At 44.9% G+C, this 21,058-nt stretch overlaps 1 protein-coding gene across 4 annotated transcripts in view; it reads left to right on the forward strand.

Moving 5' to 3' along the window:
- LOC129682261 (cytidine monophosphate-N-acetylneuraminic acid hydroxylase) overlaps positions 1 to 19,933 on the forward strand; it is an 83,529-nt gene extending 63,596 nt beyond the window's left edge. For all 4 annotated transcript variants that reach the window (XM_055614523.1, XM_055614526.1, XM_055614525.1 and 1 more), the window contains 6 exons: positions 3,748 to 3,888; positions 7,241 to 7,415; positions 9,145 to 9,261; positions 11,744 to 11,859; positions 15,595 to 15,691; positions 18,427 to 19,933. In XM_055614523.1, the coding sequence (XP_055470498.1) occupies positions 3,748 to 3,888; positions 7,241 to 7,415; positions 9,145 to 9,261; positions 11,744 to 11,859; positions 15,595 to 15,670 (625 nt within the window). In that variant the 3' untranslated portion in view covers positions 15,671 to 15,691; positions 18,427 to 19,933. The remainder of the gene's footprint in view (positions 1 to 3,747; positions 3,889 to 7,240; positions 7,416 to 9,144; positions 9,262 to 11,743; positions 11,860 to 15,594; positions 15,692 to 18,426) is intronic.
- The last annotated feature ends 1,125 nt before the right edge of the window (positions 19,934 to 21,058 follow it).

A 21,058-nucleotide genomic window follows, 5' to 3' on the forward strand; every position in this document is an offset into this window, starting at 1 on the left:
TCAAACTCAGTTCAACAGGCTTGCATTACGAACGCTTTCATGTGCTGAGCCATCTCACAGACCAAAGCAAAAGATTAATTTAAAAATAGTCTTCTTGGAGAAGTTTATTGTGTTTCCAATGTATTCTGATAATATTCACCCCTATCTCTCCCACTAACTCCTCTCAGAATCACCCACTCTCTCCCCCAGCCAATTTTGTGTTTGTTTGTTTGTTTGTTTGTTTGTTTGTTTAACAACTCACTGAAACCAATCTGCCTTCCACATATTCTCATGTACTGGACAGTGGAACATCTTTCAGGAGCCACACTCTTAAATAAAACTGATTTTCCCTCCCCCCAAAGCAATGAACCGTTAGTAGCTCCTTGTTCCTTATGAATTTCCCATTCCTTCCCACTAAAGGAAATGCTGAAATGCTGACTGGCTTAGATAGTAACCAGAGCTGCTGGAAGTTTATGGGTGCCACTATTCTGTCATTTTCAGAAGATGCTTTCACTCTGATCCTCTCCAACCCCTAGTTCTTATCATCTTTCTGTCCCTCTTCCATGATGGTCCCTGTCCTAGTCACTGTTCTGTTGCTGTGAAGAGACAGCATGACCAAGACAACTCTTCTAAAACAATGCATGTAATTGGAGGCTTGTTTACCGTTTCAGAAGTTAGTCCATCATGATGGCAGAGAGCATGGTACTGGAGAAGCAGCTGAAAACCCTGTCCTGACCTTTATTTAGGCAGGTAGGCAGGCAGAGACAGAGAGAGACTGGCATGGGCTTTTAAAGCCTCAAAGCCCACACCCAGTAACACACTTTCTCCACCCATGCTACTCAGAATGCTGCTGCCTGGCGACAAGAATTCAAATATATAAGCTTATGGAGGCCATCCTTAAATCAAACAACCACAATCTACTCCCTAGCCCCCACAGGCTTATGGCCATATCATAATGCAAAGTGCATTTAGTCCAAATTCAAAAGGCCCAATAGTCTTTTACAGCCCCAACATGGTGTCAAAGTCCTATGTCTCTTCTGTGACGCATGACAATGCTTAACTATAACTATAGAATCAAAATCAAAGAGCAAATTAAACACTTCCAACATATAATGGTACGTAATGTACATTACCAATCTAAAATTGAGGAAAGGGAGCATAGTGAGGAAACACCAGACCAAAGCAAAACCAAAGCCCAGCAAAGCAAGCTATAATCTCTGCATCGGCCTGTCCGATCTCAACGCACTCTTTAGATCTCCAGCTCATTTTAGCTTTTTGACTGCAACATACTTCTCTCTTTGGGGATGGTTCTACAACTGGTTTGCTACCTTCCTTGGCAGGTAGCAACTGCTCTGACATCACTAACGTCTTGGGGTCTCAAACACAATCCAGGCTTCATCTTCACAGCTTCATAGAATGGCCTCTCTGGGCCTCTGTGTAGGGACACCCTGATGAATGCCTGGCCTTGGCGTTTTTCCTGGCCGCAGGGGGAGATTTCGCCACCTCTTCTTGTATCTTCGACTTTAAAGCCAGAACCTTGCAGCTGAAGCTGCCAAGTTCTGCTGCTTGGTGGGCTAGAACCCAGGCCCCTCCTTCAGTTAGTTTGCATCAGCTTTCTGTTGTTGATGGTCTTCTTCACTGCTGAAGCTTTCCTTTACTTCCTTTGCACAAGCTGGAAGCTTAGCTGAATGGGTTCGAGTCCTGAGCTTATGAGTCCCTTTATCCCCACTCAGCATTAGGTTTTGTCTTTAACTTTTTATCTTCTTGAGCCCTAGGACTTGGCTCCAACCTCACCTTTCCTGGTTTTCTTTTCTCCTTACACTGCACATTGCTAAAGGATGCTCTTTCCTGCTATAGACACACACCCTCATCCATGTTCATAGCTTCTTTATGCATAATAGCTAGGACATGGAAACAGCCTAGATAGCCACCAGCTAATGAATGGATAATGGAAGCATGGTGTAATTGGATATGTGGTAGATCTATTTCTCGCTATTTAAGGAACCTCCACATTGATTTCCGTAGTGACTGTACCATTTTATATTCCTACCAGCAGTGAACGAGGCTTTCCTGTTGGCCACATTGTTATCAGCTTCTATCATCTTACTCTTAGCTGTTTGTATTTCTTCTTCTGAGAACTCTCTGTTCAGTTCCATTGCCCTCTTACTTGTTTTGTTTTGTTTCAGTGTGTGTGTGTGTGTGTGTGTACCAGAAAGACTTTTAGAGAGCAAATAAGCCATGGTAAGGTGGTTGGTTGCAGGAGCCACAGTGGCACTAAGAGTTCACACCACAGTATCACTGCTGTCAGGGTTGGCAGCATTCTTCCGTGTTGCTGCTAATTTGGCAGCAATTTGGAAGCCACTTTAAACCTAACCTTATCATATGGGCTAGCATTTCCACTTCTGGATATTTGTTCTTTAGAAATTCAAACCTCCGTCCACACAAAACTATACACAAACATAAATAATAGCCTTGTTCATCGTTACCAAGTCAACCCACATGCCATGAGAAAGGATAAACAAACTGTGACACCATAATTTGAGGTTTGTGATGTTCTACTCCAAGCTGGGATCATAGGTGTCTCTCCCATGCTTAGCTTAGTTTTATCAGTTTAAATGTTAACTACAATTTTATAGATGCTTAAATCTTGCTTTTATAAAACTCTGTCAGCTGAGCGCACACGCAATAGTAACTAAGCCTCCAGACAGAACACCCTTATGAGTAATGCCATCTGGTCCACAGTAAGAACTACCCTGGCACACAACAGGAATGAGTCCTCAAAGGCACTGCGGGGTGACAGAGGCAGTTCCAACAGGTTACAAACCTTACGATGTTGTTTACATGGCAATTTAGAAAAAAAAAAAGGCGATGAGAACGAAGCACAGGCCAGTTACTGTCAGGGGTGATGGCTTGAGAGTTTTGGGAGTAATGAACCTATGTTGTGACTGGGGCTCACACAAATCCACACGTGGCCAAAGCCCATGGGACTGTGTCCAGAAAGATGCAAGCAACTGAGTCTAAGTATAGTTGATAATCCAAAGGACACCCGCAACACTCAGTTCTCTTCTACCGTGTGTGTCCCACGGATCAAACTCGGGTTGGCGGGTGCTTTCGCCTGCTGAGCCATCTCACCAGCCCTTTTTCTTCTCCTTAAAAGAGTTATCTATTTTTAAGTCTTCACGTAAATATATAACTACATGTTGCATGTATTTCCCTGTGCTTCCGCCTTCCCTTTCTTCCCGCCCATTAGTTTCCCAGACAATGACTTCTAATTCCAATGCAAACACATACATACACACACACACAGAGTTTTACAGACAGACATAATGGTTCTAAAAAGACCCCCAAAGCCAAAATAAAATATTTAGTTCATATCTGTGACACAAACAAATTGAGCTATACTGCCCATTTTGTAGAGTTTACAGTCTCCTGAGGGGGGAGGGGCAGAAAATACCAGTTTTGCAGTATTTAGACAGTAATCTTACATTTTATTTTAGTATTTATTTATTTATTTGAGACAAAACCTTGCTATACAGACCACCTTGGCCCTTGACTTCCTGTCGAGTGGTGACAACTACACAGAAGGAAGAGAGGTGTGGGATTTGAGCTCTGGTTCTACCGCCATTTATTGAAACCAGTTACCCAACACTTATGATTTCATTTGTCTTATGATTAAGATATGGTGGGTCAGCTGGGTGTGCTGGCTCACAGCTACCATACACACTGGAGAATAAACTTTCTCACCTGGGAAACACTCCTATTTCTTAGGTATATTAAGGAAACAAACATCAAAAATGACCCAAATCAGCTCAACAATCTTATCAAGAAAAACTCTGATGTGGTGACATGGACCCCGAGACCTGGAGCTACCCTTGACCTGGGCAGGATGCTGAAGGACCCAACGGACAGGTTTGGATTAAATATTTATGGGGGATAAAAACACCTTAAATAGTTTTTTAAAAACAAGTATTATGATAAAGAGCTTGCCTCCTGATTCTCAACAGTCCCTGCTATAATGTTAAGCTTTGTCTGGTAACATGCTAGGCTGTTTCTCTAATAAGATCACCATCTCACTTTTTAAAATAAAGATCTTAGAACCAGGTAGGCTGCCACACACCTGTAGGAGGTGCCACACACCTCCTAGCACTTAGGAGGCTGAGGCAGGAGGATCAGGTCAGACTGAGCTATTTGAAACCCCCCAACATAAGAAAAATGTCTTTCTATTCACATAAAATAGACTAGTAATGATCATTCCACTCAGTCAGCTTTCCCAAGCATTTCACCCTGTGTAATGGCTCACATGCTTTCATCACGGAAGAGCCTTATGAGAGAGTAGAGGAGGGGAATGGAAAGATGGCTCAGTAGTTAAACACACTTGCTGCTACCACAGAGGACCAGAGTTCAGTTGCCAGCACCCATGTTGGGTGGCTCGGAAAGTTAGTTCTCACCTATAAAATTAGCAGCGTTTTCTGAAATATCAAACAGGGAAATGCAATTCCCGAAGAGCTAACATTGACTGAGGAGGCCTATAGTTCCGTAAGTACACACCCTGAGCCACGTAGTCATAAATTTCCCACCCGCGTGTAGAAATGCACACATTGTAGGAGTGAACAGTAGGGCAGCTGGTGTTACGCCCTTTGTCGACTTCCTAGATATGACCATAACCTGGTGAGCTCTCCTTCACAGGCTTTTCACAGTCCAGCACTCAGTTCAGTATTCCCCACCATACTCTCATCTCCACTGCTCACTCGAGGTTTGTCCCCTGCCTGAAGTTCCCTGGTTTGTCCTGTGCCCCTTCCCTCCCAATCCTTCCTCCATCAAGCTAAGGTCATTGGTCATAATCAGTATTTTCACTAAAAAGAGAAATTCGCGGGTAGAAATAAAAACCAAGTATATTGCACATAGTAAGGGTTTTATTACCGGAATAACTTTGCAATCTGGTGGGAATGGTTCTTAGCTGGGAGTGATGGCTCATATCCGTAATCCCCGCACTTGAGGAGCCAGGAGGATTACCAGGAGTCCCAAGCCAGACCAGTTTTGTTTCAGGATTATAAAGTGAGGCCTTGCTCCCCCCAACTCACCCCACATTGAAGCAGTTCTAACAGCAATTACAGGCAAAATATTGGAAAGCCCTCTAATTGTTGCTGACAAGCCAATCTTTCTAAATTGTGAAGTTAAAATTGCTTAAAATTCTTTGAGAGCACCCAAGTGCTCCAGTATGGAAGAGGTTGGATGTCCAGCCGGAGAGCAAAGGTGGTTCTTGGTTACTTCAGTTATTACTCATGTTTCAGGAGTTGTTGGCATCTTCCTAAGCCCCCAGGATTACGCTTGTGCAGGCCTCTCAATGTGTCCTACAGCATGCAGGGGTAGGATTGCATTTGCAGAGTCACTGTCCTTGATAAATACAGACCCTAGGCTCCCCTCAGTGACAGGCAAGATACAACAGGTCTGAGACAGAGCCCCTGCAAAGCATTCTGGGAAACAAGAATCACTACAGTTGCATCTCAGTGCTAACATATAATATAGACACGATGCCTAAATGCCTTGTGAAGGAAGAAGGGATAGTGTATCAAGGAGTGTGGTCACAGAGGCTCGATCTGAAATATTCAGCATTTAGCCAGGTCTTAGGGATGAGAAGATGGTTACAAGTACAAGAGAGAAAGGAAGAGAAGGAAAAAGAGTCTGTTTTTGTTTTGTTTTTGTTTCTGTTTTTGTTTCTGGCAGAGGCAATGGCCTAGCTGGACAAGAACAGGGCATAGACTAAAGATAAAGATGAAGGGAGTACATGAATGCCGTTGATTCACAAATGATTCACTGAGACCTTGATACTGGCTGCCAGAAGCACAGAGGATGCAGACAGAAAAAAGCCCAGCTCCTCAGGGAGCCCTCCCAGCCCTGAGTTCAGAGAGGATGCGTGAAGGCAGAAGGAAAGGAAGAGATGGGAATGCCACAGGGAGGCCAGGGTCAGCATGGCCTCCTAGACCAGGGCAATGAACCTGTCCTGCAAATGGGGGGAGCCACAGAAAACAACAAAGCAAAGAACGATCATTCTTGTGCTCTGTAGAGTAGAATACACTAGAGAGGAAGTGATAATTAGGCCTCTGCCGTCAGGAGGCCAGGGGGAAAGGCTATGGCTTCTCACTGGAAGAAATCATGAGACTTCATACTGCCACTGGGCGAGGAGCTATAAGAGACTGGAGATGTATCTTAGAAGTGATGTGCTCTGGTGCCTCCGGAGCCTTGGGGACATGACAAATTCAAAGAGAAGCTTTGGGAAGACAGGGATCTACGGTTGCCTCCAAACATTTGACATTGGTGTTTGCCTCCTTAGATTCTTATTTTTTTTTCCTTGTTCCATCCACATCCTGTGACTTTCTCCAGATCCAAAAGCCCGTTTTCCATGTACAGATTTATCTCCCCAGGATGAACGTGGCTTTAGGACTGCCTGTGCTACTAACTGCATTTAAAGATAAAATCGTGCATCTGCCTGCAAGCCGGAGTTTGAGTAACACACAGAACACAGTACATCTGAGGCACAAATCCCCATACAGTAAAGTCATTTACTCAAGTATTTACTGGGCACAACATGGCCTGACCTCTCGTGGAGATATGAACAAACATTTGTTCAACCCGGAAGGACACCATTAACAGACCAAAACGCCAGTTCCACACAAGTGGACCTTGGTGAACCAGTGAGGTCATGTACAGGAGCATGGCTGGCTCAAAGGATTATAGAAAATCCCAACCCGGTAGAGTTCCATTCATGAAAGCTGCCTTCCACTCCCCAGATGTTGTCAATGGTTTATATAGTCTTGTTTAACCTTTGGGTTTTTCTTTCGCTTGCTGAGGCCTGGCAGCCTCCACACCCAGCAGGAATGGCTGCTTTCGCCAAATGCCTGTCCTAATTGGGGCACAGAGGCGTCTGTGTGCCCCTACCCATAAAGTCAGCCTAGTGGATCCCAGTCAGCATTCTCCCATTACTTATTTATTTGGAGCAAAAGGGTCCCATTTGGGGATCTTGCTCCCTCTGTATGTCCTGTCATACATAAGATTAGTCAATGAAATCTGACTTGGGAGCCTTGCCCATGAAATAGTGTATGAGAAACAGTGTAGCTTAGGCTGGGCAAGGCCCCTGGGAATCATTTCCACATCTCAAAACTGCTCCTCTGGCAGAGTTTTCCTCAAAGCATTCATTTTGCCTTCTTTTTTTTTTTTTTTCCCTGCCTCCTTCTCTGATCCTCCTCATATTTGTGTCTTTAAGCAAAGGCATTGTGGAGCCTCCAGAAGGGACAAAAATTTACAAGGATTCTTGGGACTTTGGCCCGTACCTGCGGACCTTGAATTCTGCTGTCGGAGATGAGATCTTCCTGCACTCCTCCTGGATAAAAGAGTACTTCACTTGGGCTGGATTTAAGGATTACAACCTGGTGGTGAGGGTATGCTGAGAAGTAGCCTCTGCCTCTGCTCTCTTGCAATTTGGAGATCTTTGCAGCCCCCCTTAATTTCCAGTTTGTTTTCTAATAAGCACTTGGGAAGCCCTACGAACTGTCCAGCAGAGGACAGACGAACCGTGTGTTGAATAATTCTCCTTTGAGGCTGAAGCACCCATTAAGCACAGCTCAGTTTGGCTTTTGCAGTACTTTTTTTCCCCCTCTCTTATCGCCATGAATTAAAAAAAATTAAATCATCATATAAAATAATATATTTCCTTCCAACATTCTCATCTATTCTTTCTGGAACCCTGTCTCTGTACCCTTCTGCTATTTCCCTTTCATGTCTGCTTTATTACCCCCTCTGCCCAGCTTCCTTGAGGTTGTGGTATTTTTTCATTGTCTGGCATATCGGGAATGCCTAACTGGGAGGCTAGAGCGTGGGGTCCACGCAGAGGGCTAGCACCCTGGAGCAGTGAGAAGTTTAATTGCTCTCCGCAACTGTTCTGAAGACCAGATGGCACACAGCAGAGGGCAAGCATGGAGGCTGAACAGGAGCTAGTACCAGCACACAATGTATAGAGCCACAAACCAGAGGCTCAGGTTATACGCTGCTCACACCCGCCCAAGGTGTGCCAAACGCAGAGCAGCAGAGTGGACGCCTTCCCTTGCGGGAGACCCTGGCATCGATTCTCAAGACCACAACAATCCAACCTAGCAGACAGGGTGTGCAAGAGAAAGAAGAGACCGGGGGTGGACCAGCCGTCAGGGCCGTGGATGACCGGCCACAGCTGGCTTATGTTAGGTGTCTAGGGTTGTACAAGCCGTCTTGGTAACGGCAGGATGTGGGCATCACTCACAGTCACGGGCAGGTACCGGCTGCTTTCAGGAGAGAACCACTCTGCAGTTTACCGCGCAGCCCCCGAGCACCAGTGCCGGGTCACACTTGCTGTACTCCGAGGTCATGGTTCTCCAGGAGCGCGCGTTTCTGTGCCATCCTGTGTCCACGTTTTTCCCTGCTCAACAGTGAGCTAAACGCCTTGTGAGAGTGTGTGTTGGCAAAAGATGTGCTTTCTCCCTTCCCTCTTGGGATGAGTTATTTCAAGATCAGGTCATTTCTGTATTTGGAGCATTTAAACATCCTTCTTTTAATGATGTGAAAGAACAAGATATGTAAGACCATATAATATTCATTATCTTGAATATTATAAGATGTTGGTTCTTACATTACATTAGCGTTCAACTATTGTTCAGGAAAGCATCTTTGAAACCCAAAGCCCCAGGAAACTGAATGATGTTTTCATTTGGGTAATCAGCTTGAAAATGAAACCTTTAGAATTTTTAATGATTACATTTCTTTAAGATTTTAAATTACACTTATTTATTCTTGTGCATGAACAGAAGCATGTGTGTGTGTGTGTGTGTGTGTGTGTGTGTGTGTGTTACACTGAGTGTGTGGAGGTCAGAGGACAAGTTATGGGAATTAGTTCCCTCCTTCCACCATGTGGATTCCGGGCATTTCACTCACGTGGCCAGCCCTGGTGGCAAGCTCCTGTACCTGCTGAGCTGTCTTGCTGGCCCAGTGAAGGAATTTCTGGTTAGCTGCTCCACGATGTGAGGGGGGATATTCTTTGAGTGTGTTTAAGTGTTTCGTGTGTTTCAGATTCTTTCCTTCCTTGAGGACCTCCACCACCTGATGATTACTCTTCCATTTGCCACCTTGTCGTTTGCACAGATGATTGAAACAGATGATGACTTCAGCCCCTTCCCTGGAGGGTACGACTACCTGGTGGACTTTCTAGATTTATCCTTTCCAAAAGAAAGGCCCAGCAGGGATCATCCCTATGAAGAAGTAAGTGCTCCCCTGGTGGAGCTTCTTCCTCTTTGTCTCCCTCCCTCACACCTCCCCTTCTCCTCCTTCCTTCTCATCCTGTCTATCACTTGTTTCTTCCCTTCTCCCTTCCCACCACCACTTCCTTGTGTTGACTAAGAATCACAGCTCAAAACAAGTAAGGCGTGATTTATCCTTGAGTCAAACATGAGCAACCATGGCTTGGGAATAGAGTGCAGATTGCTCCAAATTCTGCACTCTACAATGTGGAAATGATTTATGAAGTTTTTTATTTCAGAATAAAGTCTTAACTCAAGGAACTTCCCAAAGGGAACGTGAGGGAGGCAGTCCACAGCAAATCAGGGAATTTCTGCTGTAGACGTCACGGGCTATCTGATGGCCTTCTTAGGTGTTGGATTGATGGAAACTCTCCGCCTGCTAAGTTAATGCATCCCAAAGGTTTTGTCTGAGAGGCAAGAGAATGTTGGCTCAGACACAGAAGTGGGCAATGGGTGGCTACGAAAGAGGCTGAAGATGGCCTGGGGGTAATTTTGAATGCTTTACATCTCTCCATAATTCTAGTCAACCAACCAGCTTTTTAGAGTCCACACACTGGGGTGACTTTTTCTCCTGGGTATGTCATGGTCTCTTCAGTGTCCAGCAGAACCTCAGACAGATAATCTGTGAGGAGACCTTTGCTACAGCCATGACATTTTCAGTGTTCCCCCAAGCCAGTTATCTAAAATAAAGACAATTATATAAAATGACCCATTAAAAGTTCTATTAATCCAGGGTTTATATTTTATATTAAATTAATTATATATTATATTAAACATATAGTAAAATATATTCAACATATATAAAATATATTTAATATAATTATAATACATAAACAATACATTTTCTATAATGTATATAATTAATATACTAAATACATAATTATATAATTTTATTAATATATAAGATATATAATAGAGTTATAATAAAGATCCCCACAAACTGTGCTTAAGTTTCAGTGAAAGCATATTCCTTTCTAGGAATCTTGATCTTTACCCTCAGCAAAGTCCCACTCTGCTAGCTACTTAACCTTAGGCAGCAGACATAACATCACATCGCATAAAATCACGTGACACGACAATGGACTCAAAATGGATCTAAATGGTTTATATACCTCAAATATGGAGCTAAGGAATAAGCCAAAATCTGAAGATAAATGTCAAAGAAGGCTACACAAAAAGGCAAACAGAGTGAGTGTTGTCAAAGAGTTGTGAACCTTCCTGGATCACAACAATACAACCAATGCAAATGACTCTACAGAGCTTTCAAAATAACAGTGTTTTGAAATGTACCTTTTTTACAAATTAGTGACAAAAACATAAAACAATCCAAGGACCAAACCCCGAGAGTGCCCCTGGAACTCCATATACCATAAAACCCAACAAATAGTATGTTTTTCACCATCAAGGCCAGAAGCTGGAACTCCCTTTCCTTTATCAGCTCATCAATAGTGTTCACAGGCAAACTGACACCCAAGGGTCAGAGAATGAACCCTGTCTCTCTAGCAAAGACAGCTCCCTGCTAGAATTCCTCCTCCCTCTAGCCTGGGCATCAGTGACCAGCAGGTTTGCTTCCTGCCTGGCTCTTCCAAAGTTGCTGTCCATTGACTAACACAGAAAATGAGGTTTGTTTCTAAACTAGGCCAAACTAGACCTTGTTCTTCTTTTTTCAGCATCACAGTTTTCTGCAGAGCATGAGACCAAGCAGGAGCGTGCACACATCCGTCTAAGCTGTCTCTTTTTGTGCAAGGCAAATTCCTCCTGGATACCAGAGCCTCAGCCTTTCCCTTTCCCCAGGATGGGACATACGAGGAAGTTCTACAACAGTGGAGTTACATGTCAGTCTCTATGGGAGCTCAGTGAGTCTCTGGAAAGGGAGCCAAGTCAAAGCAGACACACTTTATTGGGCTCTAATTTCCAGCCAATCCCTTGGCATGGCGAGGGCCAGGTGGTGTGCTGTGGATTCCTAAAGGGCTTTAACCTCTCCATCTAAGGCAGCCCTGCCCTTCGGCTGGCCATGAACACTGAGGCTCTGGCGAGCCTTAGAGCAGAGGCACACCTGCTGCATTTGGGGTGATGGCAACAGTGTCATTTACTGAGAACTGAGCACTTAGCATAGAACCTGGCTTTAAGTGTTTGCTGTTCATAGACTCATTTGTTTCTCACCACAATCCAACTAGAAATGTCACCTTTTTATCTTCATTGGATAGATGAGGAAACTGAGGCGATAGTTACTAAACCACGAAACTTAGCCTTGAATTTGAGCTGTTGATCCCCCTGCTTCTTGTCTGTGCTCTCCTACTCTCTATCCCTGTGCTCTCGGCTCCCTCCTCTTATCCTCACCCAGGAGACTCCTCTGCTTCTCTTCACTCTGCCATCATAGACATGGGGGAATGAACGCCTACATGGCCAGGCTCACCCTGAGAGCAGCCATGTTTCCATTTCAGATCCGCAGCCGTGTTGATGTCATCAGGTACGTGGTGAAGAATGGCCTGCTGTGGGATGACCTGTACATTGGATTCCAGACCCGACTGCAGCGGGATCCTGACATATACCATCACCTGTAAGCCTGCAAGTGCTTGATGCATGGGGCCATGGGGGTTGGGGGAAGGGGCATCAGAGGAGAGCCCAAAGTGGGGTAAAGTGAGGAGTCAGTGGCTGGCTGTGTTCCCCAAGTTAGCACAGATAGAAGAGGCTCCATCCTTGTTTTCTGTGTTTTCAAGACAGTATGTCATTCTATAGCTCTGGGCTAAACTCATGACAATCTCTACTTTACCCTCCCCAAGCTGGGATCACAGTAATATACATACCATCATGCCTGGCTCTGCTTATTTATTTATTTATTTATTTATTTATTTATTTATTTATTTACTCATTCACTTTACATCTCACCCATAGCTCTCCCCTCCTCCTAGTCCTACCTTTCCTCCTTCTTTCCACTATCCCCCTCCCCTACTCCTCAGAAAAAAATGAATCACCCCACCAATCCACCCCAGCACATCAAGACTGAGAATGTCCTCTTCCCCTGTGGTCTGGTGAGGCAGCCCGGCCAGGGGAGAGTGATGGAAAAGCAGGCAACATAGTCCTTGTCAGAGACAGCCCCAACTGCACTTACTAGGGGACCTACATGAAGACTAAGCTGCCCGTTGGCTAGGTCTAGTACAGACATGGTTTTTAGTTTGGTGATTCGGTGTCTGCAAGCCACCCTGGGCTCTGGTTAGTTGGCTCTGTTGGTCTTCTTGTGGAGCTCCTGTCCCCTGTCTCTACTTCTTAACAAGAGACTTGAGCTCAGTGTTTTGTGAACTGGGTGGTTTACAGGAATGGCCCACTGTATTTGTGCTTGCTTATATTTATAAACTGCATATATTGTTAAAATCATATTTAAAATCTCAGAAAGAACAATTTTCTGTCTTTACATGTACAAGATCAGTAAAGATGAAGTAGTCTTATCACTACCACTGATTCTCTTAAAGAGGTATAGACATTTAAATTTTAAAATTCCTATTACTTAAAATTTCTGGGCTGTAGGGGTGGTTCAGTGGTAAGGGGTTCTGTTGTTAAGCTGCTGACGTGAGTTCAATCTCGGGGGTACACATAAGGTGGAAGCAAAGAGATGATGACTAAAATGTGTTCTCTGACTTCCACATGCACACCATGAACACTGCATGCACACACACACACACACACACACTTAACCAATCAGAATAAAATTTTAAAAAATTAGAATGTCCAAGTAAGGCCTTCTAGCTAGTGGATTGCAATTATAGTCATTATTTTTTAAACTTATTTCCTTTATAATTTTGGTGGGGCGTGTTTTGTCTGTTGGTTTGTTTGTGCGCCTGGTTGAGTCAGGCTCTCACTCTGCAGCCCAGATCAGCCTGGAACTCACTTACATAGCCCAAGCTGTCCCCGAACTTACCATGATCCTCCTGGCTCAGCTTCCAGAATGCTGAGATTTCAGGTATGAGCCACCCCATTCAGCACCCTCCCCACTTGATGTCTTAAAACTGTATTGTAAAGTGTTAAACGTTCGAGGAGTGTGTGTCTGTTAGAGCCGTTGTGGTTTCGTTGGCCCCTCCTAGGAAACCACTTCCTGCCTTTCCCTCTGCTCTTTCTCAGGGTGACTCTTGAGCATACCCCGCATGTCTGTAGCTACATATGTCTTCAATAGTATGTCATGTGTTGTTGGGGGGGCACTAAGACAGTATTTCAGTGCCACACCCGTATAGACATTCTGCAACATCCCCTAGAAGATGTCACCTACAACCCGCCTTCTCTCTCTTGCAGTTGGGACATCCGGGTTTTGCTCATTTTCAGCACATGCAGCCAGTGCTGTAGAGTTAAAAACACAGGGCACCCTGCCCTTCCTCCTCCCTTCCTTCCCACCCTAAAAACCTCTGTCTCAATATGGCAATCGACGGCAAAAGAGTCAGAATGGCTCCTCTGGGGGCACATGCACGCATGTGGAGGTCACAGAACACTCAGTCAGTGTTCTGCTGCATAAAGGAAAACAGAGAAACGGGATCAAATCCACCTGCAGGTTACTGCCAGGAGTTTCAGCTCTAAGTAGAGGAGGAATTGCGGTTAGGGTGGAAGTGTGCAGAGTCAGATAATCCAGGCCAAGCTGTGGTCTGGCTGCGTCATTACCACAGTTCTAGTTCTGGATGGTGGTTGGAAGAAATCCTTATCACTGCAAGGAATGAGCTGGTTCCTTCAAGAGGGTCATTTCTGTTCCTGGTATAGCCTCATCTCCTAAATGGACAGTTGCCACACATAACCCCCCACCCCTTGGTGAAGTACAGAGGCGTATTCTGGGGTTTTTTGCTTTTTCTGGCATCCAAGGTGACCACAGTCTAGAACAGTGAATTATCTTTGTATCTCAGTCTTGAAGCAGGATGAGCTAGGTTAGGGCAGACAAACACCCTTGAGTCATTAGCATGCCAGTGCAGAGCCAAGCGGGAGACAGACACAGAGTGAAGGCAGATGTGCCAATCTCACACCCTGCTGTAGTCACCTCGTGGGCCCAAGTGTGTGATCACTGCTCTTGAGTGAAATCAGCTGCCAAGCACCGGCTGTGCCTATACCCAAACTCTTACTCTAGGGAGAGAAAGAGAGAGTGTGGCAACTTCTGGGAGACATCATCTCTGTGTACAAAGAATTCACCTTGGAATCATCTCAGAGATGGAGCTATCTTGTCACATTGAGGCTGGTTTTGTCGTGGTTCTGTTTTGCTTTGGAGGGATTGAGACAGGATCTCCCATAGCCCAAGCTGGCTTCACGTTCGCTATGTAGCTGAGCATGACCTTGAATTGGTGACATTGCCGCCTCTACCTCTCAAGTGGTAGGATTACGACCCTTTGTCACATCTGGCTTATATTGTGTTTTGAGAACAAAGATCATGAGTACAAGAAGATGCCCTGATGAATCTTGAAAAACAGTCACAGCTCTATTTAACTCTTAAAACAGGATCCGTTATTATTGTTGTTGTTGTTGTTTCTGAGATAGAGTAACATCCCTGGATGTTGTGGGACTTGCTTTATAGACCAGGCCAGCCTCAAATTCGCAGAGATATGCCTGCCTCTGCCTGAAAAAAATATTTTAAAATACAAAAAAATTAAGACCAGAACTACTCCTCACTCAGATGGAACAATTTGCATTTGGCATCTAGTTAACCTATCTTTTCCTATTTCCAAGCACACTGTGAGTTTTTTCCAATGAGGATGGTACGGTTCCTCATTCTTGCACCTGCATGGCCACCAGCTGTTTTCTATATCACTGTATGTTTTCTCTCGTGTCCATCTAGCGACCGCCTACCTGATACCAAATGCCAGTATTCAGGCCTCATTTTACAGTCTTTGGCCATTGAACCTGTTCTAACGTTTCACCATTTGAAACGGCGGTTGGATAAGTCATGTCTGCATCTCTTGGCACGTTCTCCGTGCTCTCCTCATGGGTATGCCGGTTCTGAGTCTCGTTCAGCAGTTGGCTAGACCGTTCTTCAGGAAGCATCGGGGATGTGGCCACCTTCACTAATGCTCCAACCTGACACAAGCTTTTGTGTATCTTGCAGAAATGTAACTTGCACTATTGGGAATCCCTTAAAGTGGGCTTACCGCAAAATGACAGGTGGCCATCATGTTTTAAGGGACTCTGAAAACTCTCAGGTGAACCAGCAACTGAAACAGCAGGGCAGCACTGTCTTCTGGGGAGAACTGAGACCAGGCACCCAAGAAACCCTGGCCAAGCAAGGAAGAATTCACACTCAAAGTTCATGTCTCTCTGCTTTTGTTTCTCGCAGGTTTTGGAATCATTTTCAGATAAAACTCCCTCTAACACCACCCAACTGGAGGTCATTCCTGATGCACTGTGGTTAGACCAGACCTGGCATGTCCCAGGTAAGTCCCATGTGGGGCTGGTAGACACCTAGCCATGTATCCTGTGGTATTCACTTTGTCACCTAAATGACAGGGAACCTGACTTCCAGGAGGATCATAAAAGAGAACTGCATGAAAACATTTAGGTATAAAAATAAGTCTATGAGACAGCTATTGAGAGCACCCACTCAGGGTCCACAGACCCTTTGAAAGGTCGGAGGTGAGCACAGACTACCAAGGAAAACAGACACTGCTCTGGAGAAAGATCCTGAGCATAAAAGGACAGAGAGTGCAATAAAACTGGGAAGGAGAAGTGCTAAAAGCAATGGCCAAGGGGTAGCTTCTGTGGCACGAGCCAGATTTGGCCTTCCACAACCAGGCACAGAGCCTCCTTAGCTGTGTTACAAAGCTTGTTCCTACCTGCCTGGAATCAAAAGAAGTACATGCTACAGAAATGGTAGCTTTCTTGACCTATGCATTTATATTCATTTATTTTTACCAAAACCTACGCTTTCATGTTTTACTGTATATATTGATACCTGCCCCTCTCAGGACATTTTCTGTTTCTTAAAAGTACACAGTGTAGGGGCTGGAGGGACGGCTCAGCTGGTAAAGTGTTTATCACCCAGGTATGAGAACCCAAGTTAATCCTTATCCAAGCATCCACATAAAAAGACAGGCTTGGTGGAGCATGTTTGTAATTCTAGCGCTGGAGAGATGAAGACAAGCAGATCTCTGGGGCTTGCTGGCCAGCCAGCCTAACCCAATCAGTGAGTTCCAGCCAATGAGATCAAAACAAGGTGGACCTCTCTTAAGGAAGACACCTGAAGTTGACCTCTGGAACAAGCAGAGAACAACAAGAACATACATGTGTTCACGCCCATACATGTAAAAGAAGAAAGCACTGCATAACGGCCCTAGTTATAGCGCCACATCCCATCTCATGGTTCCTCACTCAAAGAAGGAAAGAACACGTTTCTTTTTTGTCTCAAACAGTCAGTAAAACTTGCCTCTTTAAATTAGGCCTCAGTGTCTTCACCAGCCAGAGTAAGAATCAAATCAGAACATCTTTTACATCCCATTCGGGGACTGAGTTTGGTGTTTCATGCTGTAGCTCCACACAGGGCAGTGGGCTGGGTCTTAGTTGTGAGTCTAAGCAGGAGATGCACAGAAAATTCAAACACTGCACCATGAATGCTGGGAGTGCCAAGCAGAGAAAGACTGTTTTGAGATGAGCAGGAGGGGCACAGGGCCAAGGGCAGGGAGAACAGGGTTGCAGATGCAGGAAGATCAGTAAGAAGTCAGAGTGTGTCAAAGAACCCGGGGCTGGTGTAGCTCAATTGTGGAGCATTTGCCTAGCACATGTGAGGCTCTGGGTGTGATTTTCACACTGTGGGGGAGTTAAATATTAAGCAGAGCTTTTGAAGAGATTCTGGAAGAGGGGCAGGATGGCAGGAAGAATATCCTAGTCAGAAAGGATGGGTGAAGCTAAGTGGTGGAAAAACGGCAAAGTGAGTGTGAGCAATGGTGTGACCTCCCAGTGTGGTGGAAGGGACCCCGGGGAGAGTCAGGGGGGCTCACGGGAGGCAATATGCAGGCCCCACAGGTGTGAAAGTAGGAGGTTTGAAAGGCCTGTAGACAGCACCAGGGTCTTAGAGATGGAGCGGTTCTGAAAAGTTCGAGGTGTGTCCATGTAAGTGGGTGGATGGGTAGAGCAGAGGCCCAGGAGGTGGGGACCAAGCCTTTGAGTCCACTGAAAGTTGCTTATTAGGGATCCTAGTTTGCTTTTCATGGCTGTGATAAACATGACCAAAACCAACTTTCGAGGCAAGCATTTGTATCATCTCACAGCTTACTGTCCTTCACGAAGGAAGCTGGGGCAAAAAGCTGGGGCAGGAACTGAAGCAAAGGACATGGAGGAACACTCTTACTGGCCTACTCTCCAAGGCTTGCTCAGCCTGCTTTCTTAGGTACCTCCAGGTCTACTTCCTAGAAATGGCACCTCCCAAAGTGGGCCGAGACCTTCCACAGCAATCGTCAATCAAGAAAATGCCCTACAGACACGTCCACAGGACAATTTGATGAAGGCAATTGCTCAGTTGAGATGCCTACTTCCCAGATACGTCTAGGTTTGTGTCGAGTTGACAAAACTCAACCAGTAGGTCAGGGAAGCAGTAAAGTACCATAGTCCAGTGTCTCATCCTTCCTCACAGGCTGGCTTAAGCCTGGCTCTGCCATGTGCTCTATGACTGCAGGCAAGTTGCTGGTTCTCCCCGTGCCCCAGGTTTCATCTGCAAAGTGAACACAATAATAGCGTGCACCACATAGGCGTGCCACAGTTTAAGGCACACCACATATCTGGAAGCATGACAGGCACAAGAAGTTGAAAACAGCTTTGATGCAGTCCATATTCCAGGCTGAGGCTGCTCCTTATTTTAAAGCAACAGTAGAGTCCGAACTGAAGCCTAAGACTGCACCACAGTGCAAGGAGGAAATGGAACGATATTAAAAATGGGACACATACTGCTCAGTAGTTCCTTCTCCCATAGCTGTGTGAAAGTAGCTGACAGAAAGAGCTGCGGGAAAGAAGGGGTTATCTTGGCTCACACCTTGAGGGTAAGCAGACAGTCGTGTTGGGAAAGGCATGACAGCAGGAGCAGTGGCTGCTAGCTGGTCACATAGTGTTCCCAGTCAGGAAGCAGGACGAGGTGAAGAAGGTCTGTGTCTTGATCACTTTCTCCTTTTATTCAATGCAGGACCCCAGCCCCTAGGATGGTACCAGCACATGCAAGACGGGTCCTCCCCGCTTGCTCCTACCTTTCTGGAAACACTCTCATCCTCATCGACACCCCCCTAACGATTGTTATTCATCAGTAGTATTGTTTATTCAGAGGTGGCAGCAAACCAATGACCAACGTTCAAGAATTTGCTCTTACATCTTGAACGCAGCCGTTTCTACCAAAGGAGACATGTTTATATTAGCAATGGACAGACACTACATTTGAGAGATGCTCACATATGTGCCTTTTGTGTGTCATTGCCTAGACAGACTCAAAACTACTTTACTGGGGCTGCCAATGCGGCTTGGTAGTACAGCATGGGCTCAGAGGGCATGACACCCTGGCTTCCATGCCCAGTATGCCCCCGATTCACCCCATTCACACTCCCGTGCAAGAGGAACCAAAGAAAACCAAGAAGAAGGAGCTCTGTGTGGAAAATAAAGCCAAACAAAAGGAAATGTGGGGGAATGGGAAGGGGAAAAGCTACATAGGAGATTCCAACAGCAAGAAGGAAGGAAGCAAAAGAAGAGATGGTAGGCTCAGAGGAAAAGGGAGGAAAGAATGGGAGACTGGAAGAAAATGGGAAGGAGAAAAGGCTTCTGTAATTTGAAAAGAAGACTGTAAAAATAGCTCTTGTGTTCTTTGATAAATTCATCCCCTAGACAGCAGCATCAAGACTGCTTTCAGTTTTTCAGAGAGTGTTGTTGGTATCATCACAGGCCTGGGATCTGTCCTAAGAGGTCCCATCTCTCTAGAAGTGAAATGACTTTGATTCCGCTATGAAGTCTGCCAATTAATGAAGCTTAGGAGTTGTAATGGTTAACAGATCTTTGATTAAGGGATGATATGAACACTAGTTAATAATTATATGCAGAAAGTACTTTAAAAATAGAAAATAAAATAGAAATAAATAGAATAATAATAGAAAATAATAATCTTTAATAATAGAAAATAAAAATCTGTGTCTTCAAAAATAACAGCAAAAAACAACATGAAAAAGAACCCATTTTAAAATGGGACTTCAAAAATATTGTTTCAATGTTTGAAATAGGCAGCTAACTTGCCTGTGGTGCTTTTTCTGTCTATTTTTGACATTGTTTCAGATGTACTAATTTGTTTGTAAGAAACTGTAATTGTTACCCAAGGTTCTACTTTGCATGTTGTTTTCCAACACTCCTTTACCCACTGACAGGACAATCAAATGCATTTTCACCTACCTCTTGAATGTGACCTCAAAATTGTTTCCAAACTCTAATCGAGGGAAGACTGGCTCTCTCCCTCTCACTAAATTCAACAACACGAATGATAGATTACTCTCGTTTATATCACACTAGGAAAATCAGAAATGCTTGAGTGTCAGAAATTAAAGTGTGATTTATACTATATAGTAAATTATTCAGTTACTACTAAGATAATGAAATGTTTATCAAAACAGATGTTCAAATGTATATGATGGGCAAATAAAAGATTATTTTAAAATAGAGATTTGTTTTCTTGCTCTTGTAGCCCAGGGCAATCTCACACTATGGTGATCCTCCTGCTTCAGTCTTCCAAGTGCAGAGGTTGCAAGCATCACCACACTAGACTAATATCTGTAACTTGAAATAGAAAGACTCGCCTTTCTACTGAACTCTTAGAAATGATGATTTAAAGGTCACTTAGGATATCTTTTTAGTTCTCTTCACGGTGTCATGACTCAACAGTCCCCTAGGCCCTCTGGTGTGAGATTTCCTTCTCTCTGGGGACAAACAATGGTGATCCCTCCTTATAACTCCCCAATAACAAACCAAAATAGCATTCCATTAATGTTCACCTAGGAAGCCAGTGTGTTTCTGGGACTACGTAGAGAACAAGGTCATAGGAGACCCCAACGCAGCATGGGTGATGACTTCCTCATAGCTGAATGTGGCTCTCCCTTTCCTCCCCTTCTCCCAGCCTTCCCCTGCCTCCCTATAGCTAGTACCTTCCAAAACCCGAAAGCAGGGTGCAATTAGGACAGAATTACATACAAATATCTGGGAGAAGTGGCTGGAATATAGGGGAGGGCCCAGGGCCCTTCCCCACCCACTCCTTCTCTGAGGGGACACCCTGTTTTGCTTGGAGGACAGTGTCCTCCAACACCCTCCAGTTCACTGACCCAACATCCCTTACTCCTGTTTCCTCACTTTCTGGTTGCTCTTCTCCTTGTCCGTTCCGAGAAGCACCTGCTCTCTCTCCTTGCCTGCTCTCTCATAGCTCACATCCACCGCTTACAGAGGATGCCCTACAATTGCCTTCGTATGCTGTTCTCACACCTACTCCGTTGGCAGATCTGATCATCTGCACCTTTAATCATGTCTGAATCTGAGCACTCCCCTGAGGTAAAAATGGAGATTGGGAGAGAAAGGAAATCCAGCCTAGGACCTCTCATTCTAAAGAAGGCCAGGAAGCCAAATGCAGAAAACTCCTGGAAACCGCTCCACTGGGACAGCCATCCAGGAAGTACATGTGCTCAGCTTATCTGGCCCTGTGAGACCCTGGTTCTGAAGAAACCATGGCTTAGGGATGAAAGGAGAAGTTCCTTTGTGGTCCAGCGCCTCAGTGGTTTACTCTGTTGTCTAGTGCCCTG

The sequence above is a fragment of the Psammomys obesus genome, unplaced genomic scaffold (assembly GCF_907164565.1).
Source record: "Psammomys obesus unplaced genomic scaffold, mPsaObe1.curated_primary_1811, whole genome shotgun sequence".
Classification (NCBI taxonomy): Eukaryota; Metazoa; Chordata; class Mammalia; order Rodentia; family Muridae; genus Psammomys; species Psammomys obesus.